The following is a 13,508-nucleotide window of genomic DNA, read 5'->3' on the forward strand; positions in this document are numbered from 1 at the left end:
AGTGGCAGTGGCAGCCATGCAATAAATGGCCAGCAATGTCAGAAATGCAGTGGACCACTAGCTTATTCCTATTTTCCTCTCATACCAAATTGATGATAATGGTGGTTAAGTGAGGCTGGCACTTACAGCAGGCTTGACATCCAGGAAATAGATGGATTTACTGTGCTTGTAGTTCACAATATGCCTGCTACCTCATGACCAGGTGGGTCCCTAACATTCATTAAAATCTGTTGCTTACATATGCAAAATATTATCACTTAAACAACCTTAATTTACCAATAGGCATAATACATGAAATTTGCAAAATGAAAATGATCTAATTTTCCTAATAAAATCTTTAATTTATTGAAGCTCACCATGTGACTGGGATGTGTCCTGTATTCTGCACTGCCTTCTTATTGGTTCATTTTCTTGTTTTAGACTAAAGTTCTTCTGCTGAGACTGTGGTACCATGAAAGCTGCCGTGTGTTCAAAGACCGGCTAGTGAATGACAATGACCGCAACTGGTTTGAAAAGCTGGTACACAGCAAGCTTTTAGAACTGGGCACAAGTTTTGAAGAAGTTGCTCCACAATTGCCTGTTCTTTACGGGGATTTCATGGCTATTGGATCAGATAACAGGATCTATCAGTTTATTGACAACATGGAGAAGGTAAATTGGTGCTCTGTGCTCAACCTAATACTGCAATCTGCTTTTGCAATGTCAGTTGGTAGAACCCAAGTTAACTCTGCCTAGGAGCAAATGCAGTCCTGCGTTATCCCTGTTAAATAAGGCAGCATGTCATAAGGTTAGGACTGGTATTTAGCTGCAGGAAAATTTCTCAAGCTCCTCTGTTGTCAGTTTTAAGTTGTAGTGATTTCCTGACAAGCCAGTCTCACAACTGCCATTTTTTAGATTGGTCTATTCAGGTGGTTGTTCTGATGATACTGCACCTTCCAGTGAGGAACAGAGCCGAACAAACCAGGATTGCTCCAGGTCCCAATCTCAGTTTGTGTCACATTAGCTGATCTCAATCAGGAAGGCATGTGGGCGATGAGAAATAACCAACATCATTCATTTAGGGAGGGGAAAGAAGAGTCCTGATTCTTGATTGCTATCCTGTCAGTTCTACCGAAAAGATGAGGAGGGTATGAAGGATGTTGGATGAGGTTTCAATTGAACTTGCCAGAAAGTCAATTATCTTGTCATCTCTCACAATCTGGACTCATAAATGCAATTGATCTGCTAGAACAGGCGCTGGACTGGTAAAGCTCCCAAAAAGATTAGTTCTACATAGATAATTATATTTACTTGAGTCTAGATTGTGGGTGTCAACTATTAGACACATCACTGCCAAGCCCGATCATGTCCTCAACTAACACTCAAACATGCACTAGAAATGACTGGATAGCAACCATGAATAGTGGTGGATTTAGCCAAAAGATAAGCTGTCAGATTGTGTTAATGATACCAGGAGTATTCTATCTCAGCTGAATGTATCATCAACAGCACAGCTGTCCTTTCAGATCAGAATATATAGCCCTGATATCAGTCTCACACCTGTGCCAGGGTGTTAGTGAAATATAGCACATCAAAAGTGCATGATGCCTGACCAGAGTCTCCCTGGATTTGTGGAATTGGGTTATTACTGTGGACCAGCCCCTGTCAGGGACTTATGCCCAGTGGTAGTAGCTGCTGATAGTCCCTTCTGGCTGACATCCAAACAGCATTTGAAAGGTCCCTATGACCTTATGACCCAATGAGCCTCTGTGAAGAAAAAAAGATATTTATGGACCCATTGGTCTTGCTGCCTCCCGCATCCCCTGATTTGAGGGTGGGATCAGGTGCAGGATTACCCAACAGCCTCTTTGGGTGCCCCAAGAAGAAAATGAGCCATAAACTGTAGTTGGACTGGTTCCACCTTGTTTCGAGGCTGTTACACTGCCTGCATCTGTTGTAGGCATAGGCACTCAGTCCCTCTTCCTCACCTGGAAATTCTGGGGCGATTTGACAGGGACACAGATCTGGCATTATGTGTGTCTGTCTCTTTTTTTTCTCCTAAGCATTCCCAAGCAGCATAAGAGAGGAATCTTCTACTATTGTTAAGTTTTTTTTTACTAGAATCCACCTCCCCAATATCACAGGACACAGAAAAGACCTGTCCTTTCAGTCAGCTTAATCAGCAGATCACACTGCAGCTTCAAAGCATTTTAAACAAAAGTACAGAAATTATCCACTTGAAGACAAACTTTGAGCAATTGTGCGAGTATAACTGCAATAGACATCTTATCTAATCCTTAAACTGAAGAAGGCACAGTGTAATCAAGTAGTACTTCCTCTTTATTCATTCTAGATGGTGCACGTTATTCAGGAGTACATGGATGACTTCAATCAGACCAGCACCAGCAAGTTGAGGCTCGTTCTCTTCATGGATGCCATTCAACATATCTGTAGAATCAGCAGGATTCTTCGGCAACCAATGGGCAATGCTCTGCTCCTGGGTGTTGGGGGTAGTGGGAGACAGTCCCTTACAAAATTAGCATCACATATGTACGTAGGAGTGGGTTACATCTGTCCAGCAGCATAAACTTTGTTCTTTTTATGTAATTTCTCTGAACAAGTATGTGGTAAGTTAAACTGGTGTGGCTTTGTGGAGATCTCCAGTCTCTAGAAATCAGTTTGGACTGTCGATTATTTTGCGTTAACTGGACAGTGTCATTCTGTGAGATTATGAATGTTGGGGATATGTTTTTAAGCCGAGAAACTTAAGTGAAGGAGCATGACTCATCGGGCAGAATTCAGTGCATCCTCCAGAGACAAGTTCAGAGCTGGGGTGTGTGGGGGGCAGTGGCATGTGTGCGAGGTGGAGATCCCACCACCCTCCCACCTCCCTCCGATCAAGCCCTTGGCTTGTGGACACCTTGAAGGCCCACAAGCCTTCCCTTCCCACCCAGAGGCCAATTGGTATTCAACCAGTGGTGGCTAGGGGACTCAGTATCTAGGGACGCCTCCCAGCAGGGTTTGTCAGCGACCAGCTAAGGAGATCCCTCATTCACGGGCACTCTTGCCTGATTGAGGGTCCCGGCATCAGGAGAGGAGACCATGGAGGAAGCCACCTCTTAGCCTCTGCTTCCAATCCCTTCCCCACAACCCCCGTCCCTCTTGCACTCACTTCTACCTAGGGATCCATCAGCAATCCTATTAGGCCCCACTGTAGTACCAACGGTAGCCACCACTCCCAGTGGCACTGCCAGTACTGGACAACTGCTGTCTTCTGATGGGCTGGCAGCTCTCGGGGGTGGGATTTCCAAGCTGCAGGGTGCTTAATCTGATTGGAGGCCCAATGCTGCCCAGGTAAGTGCTTGATTGGAATTAAATAGCGTTGGGCCTCCTCGAGAAAAATGATGCCAGGCGCCCATTCGTTCTGCCTCAGTGGGCAAGACCCCATCGCCCACATTAAATCCTGGATATAATGTGGACCAGCATCAAAATTGAAAAGACGGGGGAGAAGACAAGATAAATAAGAAGCTATTGTTAGATGATGCCAAGGTTAAGTGTTAAAAGCATATGAATCAGGGTCCCTAGTATTTTGGCAAGATCCACTGCCTCATTTGCTTATCTTATCAAGGTCAAGATGGGTGTCGATCCTGCTTATTATTTCAGCAATAAAAGGCTATAATTTCTATTTACTCTTTACTTGGGAGTTAATCCCTAGTATTTCTCTGCAGTTCTATTAGTCTGTCCCTATGTCTGTCATCCTCTGACCAATCTCTCTGTTACTATTCATCTCTGTCATTCTCTGGTTTTTCTCAATTTCACTCTGTTGCTATATCTGTTACTCTCCGATCTTTGTGTTGTTCCCCTTCTGTTAGTTGCTGACCTTTCTTTGTTTCTCTGTGTCCTTTGTCAGTTACTTTGCAACCATTTTCTCCCTGTTTTCTTTGTTGGTCTTTCTGTTATTTGTTGACCTTGGTCTCTGTTGCCCTCTCTACTCTCTAACCTCTCTGTGTGTTTCTTTCTTACTTTCAGTATCTGTCACTTACAGACTTTCCTTTCTGGCTTAGTGACTAAGGCCAATCATGGCAGGAAATTAATATAACAAAATGTGTTCAGAACCACGTGCTATTCCTATAGAAAATATTACATACACCTATCTACTCTGATAAAGATCTCCATTTCAAAATGAAATTTTAAACAACTAAATTAAAGTTACCTGATGCAAACTAATCTTCAGTGTACTGCATGAAAAATATTTTTAATTTCAGCCATTTTTATGTTTAATATCCTTTTCATTCCTCTCATTTCTTCTTTCTCTTGTTCCATGCTCATATTTTTGTTCATTTATATTTTCCTAAATCTTTTCCCCTGTTACTTACCAGTTCAACTTTCTTGATTTTGTTTCATTCCTTTTCCCTCTTCTTCCTTCCTCATGGGCACCATTTAACAGTCAATCAGCTAATTTGGGCAGGGCCTTCTGTGCTTCTCTCTTTATTGAGCACATTTCCAGTGGGGTTGGACTTATGTTCCACCCAGCTGACTCCAGCTGTATTTCTGGCCCTCGAGGTCATTTATGCAGGGGAGGTGGACAACTGGGTCTTGACCAGGAATTGCGATAGTATGAAGACTAAGGTTGTTGCAGCCAGCCCAGAGCCAAGCTGCCTATGTCATTGCTCAATTTTCCTTTCTTCTAGCAAAACAAATTTGAGTGCTATTTATGTTATGAAAATATTTGGCATCATACTGTTGGAGAGATTAAGGCACTGTTGCTGTACACAACAACATTCAGGCTTGGACTGATAAGTGGCAATTAACATCCGCACTGCACAAGCACCAGGCAATGACCATCTCCAATAAGAGAGAATCCAACCATCTTCTTGATTATACCGATAATACACTGATTTTATCATTACTGAAACTCCATCATCAACATTCTGGAGGTTACCCTTGTGACCACAAACTTAACTGGACCAGCCAAGGGCAGGTCAAAGACTGGAAATTCTGCAGCAAATAACTCACCTCTTGACTCCATGAAGCCTGTCCACTATCTACAAGGCAGTGTAATGGAAAACTTTCCATTTGCCTGTTTGAGTGGGGCTCCAACAAGACTCGAGAAGCTCAACACTATCCAGGACAAAGCAGCCCGTTTGATTGGCACCCCATACACCACATTAAACATTCACTCCTTCCACCACTGATGCAGTGACAGCAGTGTGTATCATATACAAGATGCATTGCAGAACCTCCAAGGTTCCTTCTACAGCACCTCCAAATCCATAACCTCAACCACCTAGAAGGACAATGGCAGCAGACAGATGGAGCAACACCACCTGCAAGTTCCCTCCAAGTCACACACCCTCCTGACTTAGAACTAACATTGGGTCAAATTCCTGGAATTCCCTTCCCAACAGCACTGTGGGTGTCCCTAAAGCACATGGACTGAAGCGGTTCAAGAAAGCTGCTCACCACCACATTCTCAAGGGCAATTAGGGATAGGCAATAAATGTTGTCCTAGCCAGCGACACTCACATCACATGAAAGAATAAACAAAACTTGCAATACTTTCCACAAATTCCCAGTGCAGATCTGTGCTGTTGTATGTTATTCGAATGAACAACAACAGCAAAACCAACTTGTATTTATGTAATACTTTTAAAATAGAAAAACATTCCAAGGCACTTAACGGGAGCATTATGAAACAACATTTAGCACAGGGCGGAATTGGTGCAGATCTGCACAAAGTGAGGTCGTGGGTGAGAAAAAGGACATTTTACCCGCCAGCCGCTTGCACCATATTGTCCCTTCCTGGTGCATCCTGCCTCACTAATAATGAACTCATGGGAAACACGCTGGATCGCTGGCGGCGGGTTCAGATTTGCCTGTCATGCCATGACCTCAGCACTTCCTCGCTCGTGGCGTCATGTTTAAAGCACATCAGGGTGCATGCCTACTTCGTGTCTTCAGGCCAGGACTGCTCCAGGCAACAGATGGCCTCAAAAGTTAAAAAGACAGCAGCCCCCAAATTTAGTGACGCCTCTCTGGGGCGCCTGCTGGATGCAGTGGAAGGCTGCCGTGATGTTCCCTACTCACGCTCTGGCTGCAGGAGGTCCACCAGAGTCACCAATCTGGCCTGGGAGGAGGCTGCCGTGGTGGTCAGTGCTACCAGAGTGCAGAGGAGGTCAGCCATCCAGTGCAGGAAGAGGATGAATGCTCTCACCCGTTCCGCCAGGGTAAATCAACCACCTCATCACTCTCAACTCACACACTCACAAACCCATTTTACATCCACAGGGATCTCACACCTCAAGGGATAACCCCACTAACTTTCACACACACCCTCATATCTCCATCAGACTCATCGCCTATGGAGCTCACATCCTCATCCCGTCCATGGCTCCGCTCACCACACAAACGTTCCACACAGTGCCATGCAAACTGCTCACACTCTCTCCATCTGTTTTCATGCAGGAAAAGCTGGCTCACAACAGCAAGGAGAGGTCCCCGAATGGGGGTGGAGTGGCTCATATTAGACCCCTCACTCAATTTGAGGAGCATGCCATCGCACTAATTGGTGAGGATGTGGACCGTGCCCGCGGCAACAGTGAGGTCGGCGGCAAACACCCATGTGAGGATCCTGCACAGTTAGCGCGATGGCACGCTCCTCAAATTGAATGAGGGGTCTAATATGGGCCATTCCACCCCCATTTGGGGTCCTCTCTTTGCTGTTATGAGCCAGCTTTTCCTGCATGAATACAGATGGAGAGAGTGTGAGCAGGATGCATGGCACTGTGTGGAACGTTTGTGTGGTGAGCGGAGCCATGGACAGAATGAGGACACGAGATCCATAGGATATGAGTCTGATGAAGATATGAGGAAGTGTGTGAGAGTTAGTGGTATTGTCCCCATCATCCCTCTCTTAACACAACTGTGAGTGCTCTCTCTCCTGTTCTTTGATCCTGCTGCCATGCACTAATTATCTCTGCTTCACAGGGAGCTCTGCCAAGTGATCGACACCCTCAGCCAGTTCCTCAATTCCATCCAGCTCCTCACCTCCAGCCAACAGGACACCTCCTCCATTGAAAATCTGAAATAAGCAACCTGGAGGACCCATCACAGTGCTTATCCACATTCTCCAACCAATGCAGAGACATATATCTTGGTGGGATCTAGATCTAGAGCAGGCTTGGGTTCACAATCTGGTAGTCACCACCAGACACACAGCAGGAGGGGATAGGTTCAGCTGAGCTCTCCGGCACTCAGAGGACTGCTGGGGAAGAGGCATCCATGAGGTCCGAGTCAGATGATGAGCCTCTGGATTCGGCCTTCCAACTCATCATGGAGAATCAGCAGGAGGTGGGGGAACATCACGCAGTACAGTTGGGAGTCCTCAACAGAGTGGCACATGAGTCTGAGGACTGCATCTGTCTGCTCTCTGATGAAGTAGTTCCTACATGTGTGCACATGGAGGTCTCCATGGGAAGGATGGCAGACTCCATGGAGACCCTGGTCCAGCAGAATGCAGAGATGAGCACAGACCTGCACTCCATTGCGGTAGCCATGGATGAGTTCCTGCAGTGGCAACGCAAGAGAGAAAGGGAGCACATCGGTGTACTTCCAGGTGCACCTTTCCCTCAAGGAGTCAGGCCGGGGCCCTCGGGCACCTGAAGGGAGGAGGAGCGGCAGCTGGGTACCCCTGGGTCATCTACTCAGGAATCTCAGAGCTGTCCTCTCCCTCTGAGTCCCCTTTGCCTGTGACCCCTCAACCTCGTCCTCTGTCACCGCAGAGGGAGCACCTGGCCCACAGGAGGACAGCCAAAGCAAGCTGGGGCCCGCAGGGCCTCGGCTTTCAAGAGGACGTATGCAGAAGTCACAAGAGGCATCAGGGCCAACCATTGCACAGCTTGTCTCCACCCCTGCTACGGATATCAGGGCAGCATCTAGAAGAAGTGGTAGGCCTAGAAAAGTTAAGAAATTCTGATCAAAAGTGGTTGCATTTGTGTCACATTTTGTCACTTTTTATTCTGAAAATATATTCACTTTCACTGAATAATGTGTAAAGTTGTCTTTCAGCTCCATTTACAGGCTTCGCAAGTCCGCCCCCTGCATCCCTCGCCACTAGCAGTTCAGCTGCATGCAGTCGAACCACAAGTAATTCTGGAGGGACAGAGCCTTGTGGAAGCACTCTCCCACACACGCGGAGCCTTCCTCCATCACACACATCTCAATGTCCCAAGTATTTTCAATGCTGCCTGCTGGGGTTCTCTTTCAGTTGTCCATCTGAGCTGACCTGCATCTCCACCACCCACGGATCACACTCCCATGCAGCACCTGTGCCCATCCAACATGAGTCTCAGCTGCCTCAGGAAAAACACGGCCGTCATCAAGTTTCTTGTAAACTCTCCCATCCTTTCTCTACCCCCAGTCACCCATGTCCTTTCCCCCATCACTGTTGATATCCCTGGCATCATTTTCCACCTCCCCACTGTCACCTACCAACCTGAAGCCTTTTCTTTCCAGGATGTCCAGGTGAACATGCACGTTCCCTACCTTCCCTAGAATCCCACCCCCATTCACATTGACCTCCATGACCACCTTCCCACACTCAAGGTCCATGTCTGCCTGTGAGTCCCCACCAACCAACCTCGCTGTCCCTACTACCGCTACCATCACACCCTCACCACCCTCCCAGCCTTCCGGCTCACTCTGCCACCTCATACTCATCATTCCCTCCTGCCACACCCACCCTCAGTTCACTCCCCAGGAGGCAGTCATTGACACCACAGACCCCTCCGTTGCACGTTTCCCTGGACATCCCCCGCCCTTACTCCTTCCTCGCCCTGGACCCATGGAGTCCTTCCCCCCTCCAAACCCCTTTGCTTCCCCCCACCGGAGTCCATCCTCCCCCCTGCGCTCCATTCTCCCCCCCATCCTCCATTCTCCCCCCCATCCTCCACACTCAATCGCCCCCCCCGCCACTGCGGACTCCAATCCTCCCCCTCCACACCGGACTCCATCCCCCCTCCCCACCCCCTGGACTCCATCCCCCCCTCCATACTCCTTCCCATATACCTCCCTCCCCCTTACACCTATCTTCCTACGCTGCATTCTCTCCCGTTACACCCTTCCCCCCCCACCCAACATCACCCAGCTTACCTTCCTTTCCCAGTCAAACCTAGACCTTCCCCTCCCACCCTCCCTCACCTTCCTTTCCTAGTGAAACCTAGACCTTCCCCTCCCACCACCCCACCTCCCCCTAGATACACCTTCCTCTCCCACTCACAACTGGGCTTTCCTCTCCCATTCCCCCGCCACTCACCAATCATCCGCAACAGCCCATGGCAAGACTGTGATGTTCCGAAGCACACCAGATACACCAATGGAGATCTACCACCTTCCATGAGCTGCTTCATGGCACAGCCATGTCTTTGGGAATCCACCCAGCATACGATGCAAGTATTCCTCTAGGATCCAGTAGCGGTAGGGCTCCAGCATCTTCTGCTCCTCAGATGTCCGCAATCTGAGCAAGGCCCTAACGGTAAGTCCCGACTTCTGCACAGCATACTTGTCCAGATGTGTCCTGGGCCGGCGTAACGGAAAATCTGGCGTGGGGGCACAGGTCCAGCTGAGCCTTACTTTGCATTCCATTAGCGGGGTACAAAGTGGGTTCACGCCGGCCTCCAACAGGATTCGCCATGGTGGACACCATCGGATGATCCCGCTGTGCTTTCACTCCGGTGGGAAACCAATTTTTGGCCTTCTCACCATATTGTCGCGTCCCCCCATGACACCCGATGCCAACAGGGCCGGAAAATTCCAGCCACAAGCCACATAAGGAGATATTAGGACAGGTGATCAAAAGCTTGGCCAAAGAGGTAGAAATACCAGTCCTGATGATGTCATACATTCTGCAATCCCATCCCTCCACATAAATCTAGGGTAGTAAACATGGTAATACAATTTAATATAGTACAGAAAATAATTTTTACTGTTTTCTAACTCCTGGAAAAACATTTTTTGCTCTCTGGTCTTTGTTTTTATCTCCAATTTCACTGTATACTACCTCTCTCCTATGCATTTCTTTTTTCTGTGCATTTATTTGCTTGTATTCTTAATTTATGCACTTTTCCAGATCAAAGGGAAACTAAATTTTGTCCAAGTTGTATGTAACTTTACACAATAAGGTACACTGGAACCTTGGTTAAAAAGACCCAATGGATTTCAGTTATAACTTGTAATTGCTTATTTGACTTTCACAGAAATGAAAAGGTTTCTTTAAAATTGTTAGTAGTAGCCACATGTAGAACAATCCAACTGGCTACACACTCTAAGAAGGAGCCAAATTATGTTGATGACATCTAATGGCAAAATATAGAATGAATTGAGGAAATAGACTGTCACCTGTAATTTATGCCAAAAGCAAAATACTGCACCTACTGGAAATTTGGAATAAAAACAGAAAATGCTGGAAACAGTCAGCAAATTAGGCAGCATCTGGGAAGAGAGAAACAAAGTTAACGTTTCAGGTTGTCAAAACTGGAATAAGTTAGAGATGTAACAGGTTTGAAGCAGGTACAGAAGCTGGGAAAGGTGCTAGGTGGGGAAAGAACAATAGGGAAGGTCAGCGCTAGGATGGAAGGCAGGAGAGCCTAAATAACAAAAGGAGATTATGGTGCAATGCAAAGGAATGTTAATTGAACAAGTAAAGAAACAAAAGATGGGTCTAGAGGTGTAAATGGGAATTGAAGAATTATCACTTAAAGCTGCCTTTCGAAAAATGGGGGCAGTGGTTCTGATCTGAAATTGTTGAACTTGGTGCTGAGTCCAGAAGGCTATAAAGTGCCTAGTCAAAAGGTGAGATGCTGTTCCTTGAGCTTCACAGTGGGTGGGAGGCTAAGTACAGAGAGATCAGAGTGGGAGTGGGGCACAAAATTAAAATGGAAGGCTTTTGGAAGCTCAGAGTCATACTTGCAGACTGAATGGAGGTGTCCTGCAAAGTAGTCACCCAATCTGTGTTTGACCTCGCCAACACAGAGGAAACTGCATCATGCAGTGAATACTAAATTGAAGAAGCACATGTAAATAGCTGATTTGCCTGGAAGGAGTGTTTGGGGCCCTGGACAGTAAGAAGGGAAAAAGGTAGGTGTTGCATTTCCTGTGCTTGCATAGGAAAGTACCGTGGGAAGAAGAGGGGCATTGGGGTGATAGAGAAGTGGACCAGCATGTTGTGGAGGTAACAGTCCCTTCAGAATGCTGCAAGAGGAGGGAAAGGGATTATGTAATTGATCGTGGCATCATGCTGAATGTGGTCAAAATGATGGGGGAATGATAAGTTGAATGTGGAAGCTTGTGGAGTGGAAGGTGAGTACAAAGCGAACCCTATCATGATTCTGGGAGTGAAGGGAAGGGATAAGAGCAGAAATAGAATGGAATGAGGGTCCTGTCAACCATGGTGGAAGGGAATTCTCTGTTGAGGAAAAAGAAAGACAAAATGGAGGTACTGATATGGAACGTTGCAATGTCAGATCAAATGCAACAAAGGCTGAGGCTGGAATTTCCTGGCCCTGCGCCGGCAGCAGGGCCAGAAAATGCAGCAAGCCAGCCAAAAGTCCACTGACTTCAGTGGGACCAGAAGATCCTGCTGGTGGGCAGGGCCGGAAATTCCAGCCTGAGAAACTAAGGGAATGGAATAGAGTATAGGAAGTGGGATGCAAAGAAGTGTAATCAAGGTAGCTGTGGGAGTCGGTGGACTTATAGTGGATATTGGTTGACATTGGTTCTCCATCTCCACTTCCCAGAAATAGAGATGGAGAAGTTGAGGAAAGGAAGGGAAGAGTCAGGGATGGACCTTGTGAAGATGAGGGAATGGTGGAAATTGGAAGCAGAGTTGATGAAATTTTCCGGTTCTAGTCGAGACAGGAAATGACACCAATACATTCATCAATGTACCGAAAAAGACGTAAGGAAGGGGACCTGAGTAAGGTTAGAAGAAAAAAAGTTCCATACATCACATATCCCAGGAAAAGGCAACAATAGCTGGGACCCATAAGTGCTCCAATAGAAACAGCTTTTTCTTGGAGAAAGCGAATGGAGCCAAAGCGCAAGTTATTCTATGTGAGAACATATTCAACTAGATGAAGGAGGGTGATGGTAAATGGGGATTGCTTGGGCTTCTGTTCAAGGGAGATAAACAGATCCCTCAAGTTGTCCTGATGGAGGGTGGAAGTGAAGAATAGGCTGGAATAATGGGCCTACCAGGGCAGCCCTGTTTGTGGATCTGGGAAAAGAAGAAGTGGGCTGTGCTGGGTTAGTATAATATGAGGTTGGAGGCCTTGTACGGATGGTGAGATGATACTTCTTCAGACATCATCTGTTGGTGATGATTCTGCTATTCTATTTACACCTCTAGCCATCTCCTTTTGTCTAGAAACATCGTCCCTTTTGTTATTCTATCTCCTGCCTTCCACCTTATCACAGACCTTCCTTTTTGTTCAACTCACCCCTTTCCCTGCCTCCATAGTTGTTTAAAACCTGTTACATAACAATTTCCAGCATAATTATGCAAGATCATGACCCAGGACATTGGGCGGAATCATCCCAGATTTGTACTAAGTGCGGTAGCAGGCAGTAAAATGACATTTTACCGGTCAACTGCAATGGCGGCTTTTCACACTGTATCGTCCCAAACCCGCCGCATTATCTATGCATTCCTGGGAAACATGCCGTTTCGATGGTGGATGGGCTCTCATTCGTCCGCCATGCCATCACCTCACCTCTTCATCACGCCAAGTACCATATTTATAGTCCAGATGTGTGCACACATCTCAGTGCTTTCAGCCCAGGAGGGAAGATGTCCATGAAAGGCAAAAAGACCACAGCCCCCAGGTTTAGTGACGCGTCACTAGAACACTTTTTGGACTCCACGGAGGCCTGCCGCGATGACTTCTGCCCCCGCTCTGGCCGCAGGATGGACAGCGACGTGACCAACCAGGCTTGGGAGACGGTGGCAGTGGTGATCAGTGCCAATGCTGCACAGAAGAGGTTGGCCATCCAATGCAAGTAGAGGATGAATGTTCTTATCCATGCAGCCAGGGTATGGCAACTATCTCATCACTCTAAACTCACAATCAAGCCCATCACACATTCACTGGCATCTCAATCACTGCCAACTCAACAAACATCACCACCCATTCTCACAGACATACCCTCACATGTCCATCTGGCCTCATCTCCTCTGGAGATTGCCTCCTCAGCCCTCACCATCTTGAGGCCACTTGCATAGGTCAACACGTGCCCCCACACACATCCTGGGTTACCCTCCTCCTCCAGTAAAGCCCTTGTCCTGCAGCCTCTTCCCTTGCCTGAAGCCACTTCTTCCCTTCCCCCAAGCAAGACCTAGCCCTGAAGCCATTGAAAAGCCACCCGCATATGGCTGATCTGGTAGGTAGAGATCTGGTAGGTGAGCACCCCTAAAAGTGTTGTGGTGCTGTCTGTGAAGCCTGGCACTGATGACTGCAAGTGCTGACCAAAGCAAG

The 13,508-nt window shown here is 47.2% G+C and overlaps 1 protein-coding gene across 1 annotated transcript in view; it reads left to right on the plus strand.

Moving 5' to 3' along the window:
• The window catches only part of dnah1 (dynein, axonemal, heavy chain 1), a 532,475-nt gene that overhangs the window by 360,647 nt on the left and 158,320 nt on the right, over positions 1-13,508 (plus strand). The window contains 2 exon segments of the mRNA XM_078543835.1: positions 421-651; positions 2,333-2,529. Of these exon segments, the coding sequence (XP_078399961.1) occupies positions 421-651; positions 2,333-2,529 (428 nt within the window).

The sequence above is a fragment of the Cetorhinus maximus genome, chromosome 6 (genome assembly GCF_964194155.1).
Source record: "Cetorhinus maximus chromosome 6, sCetMax3.hap1.1, whole genome shotgun sequence".
NCBI lineage: Eukaryota > Metazoa > Chordata > Chondrichthyes > Lamniformes > Cetorhinidae > Cetorhinus > Cetorhinus maximus.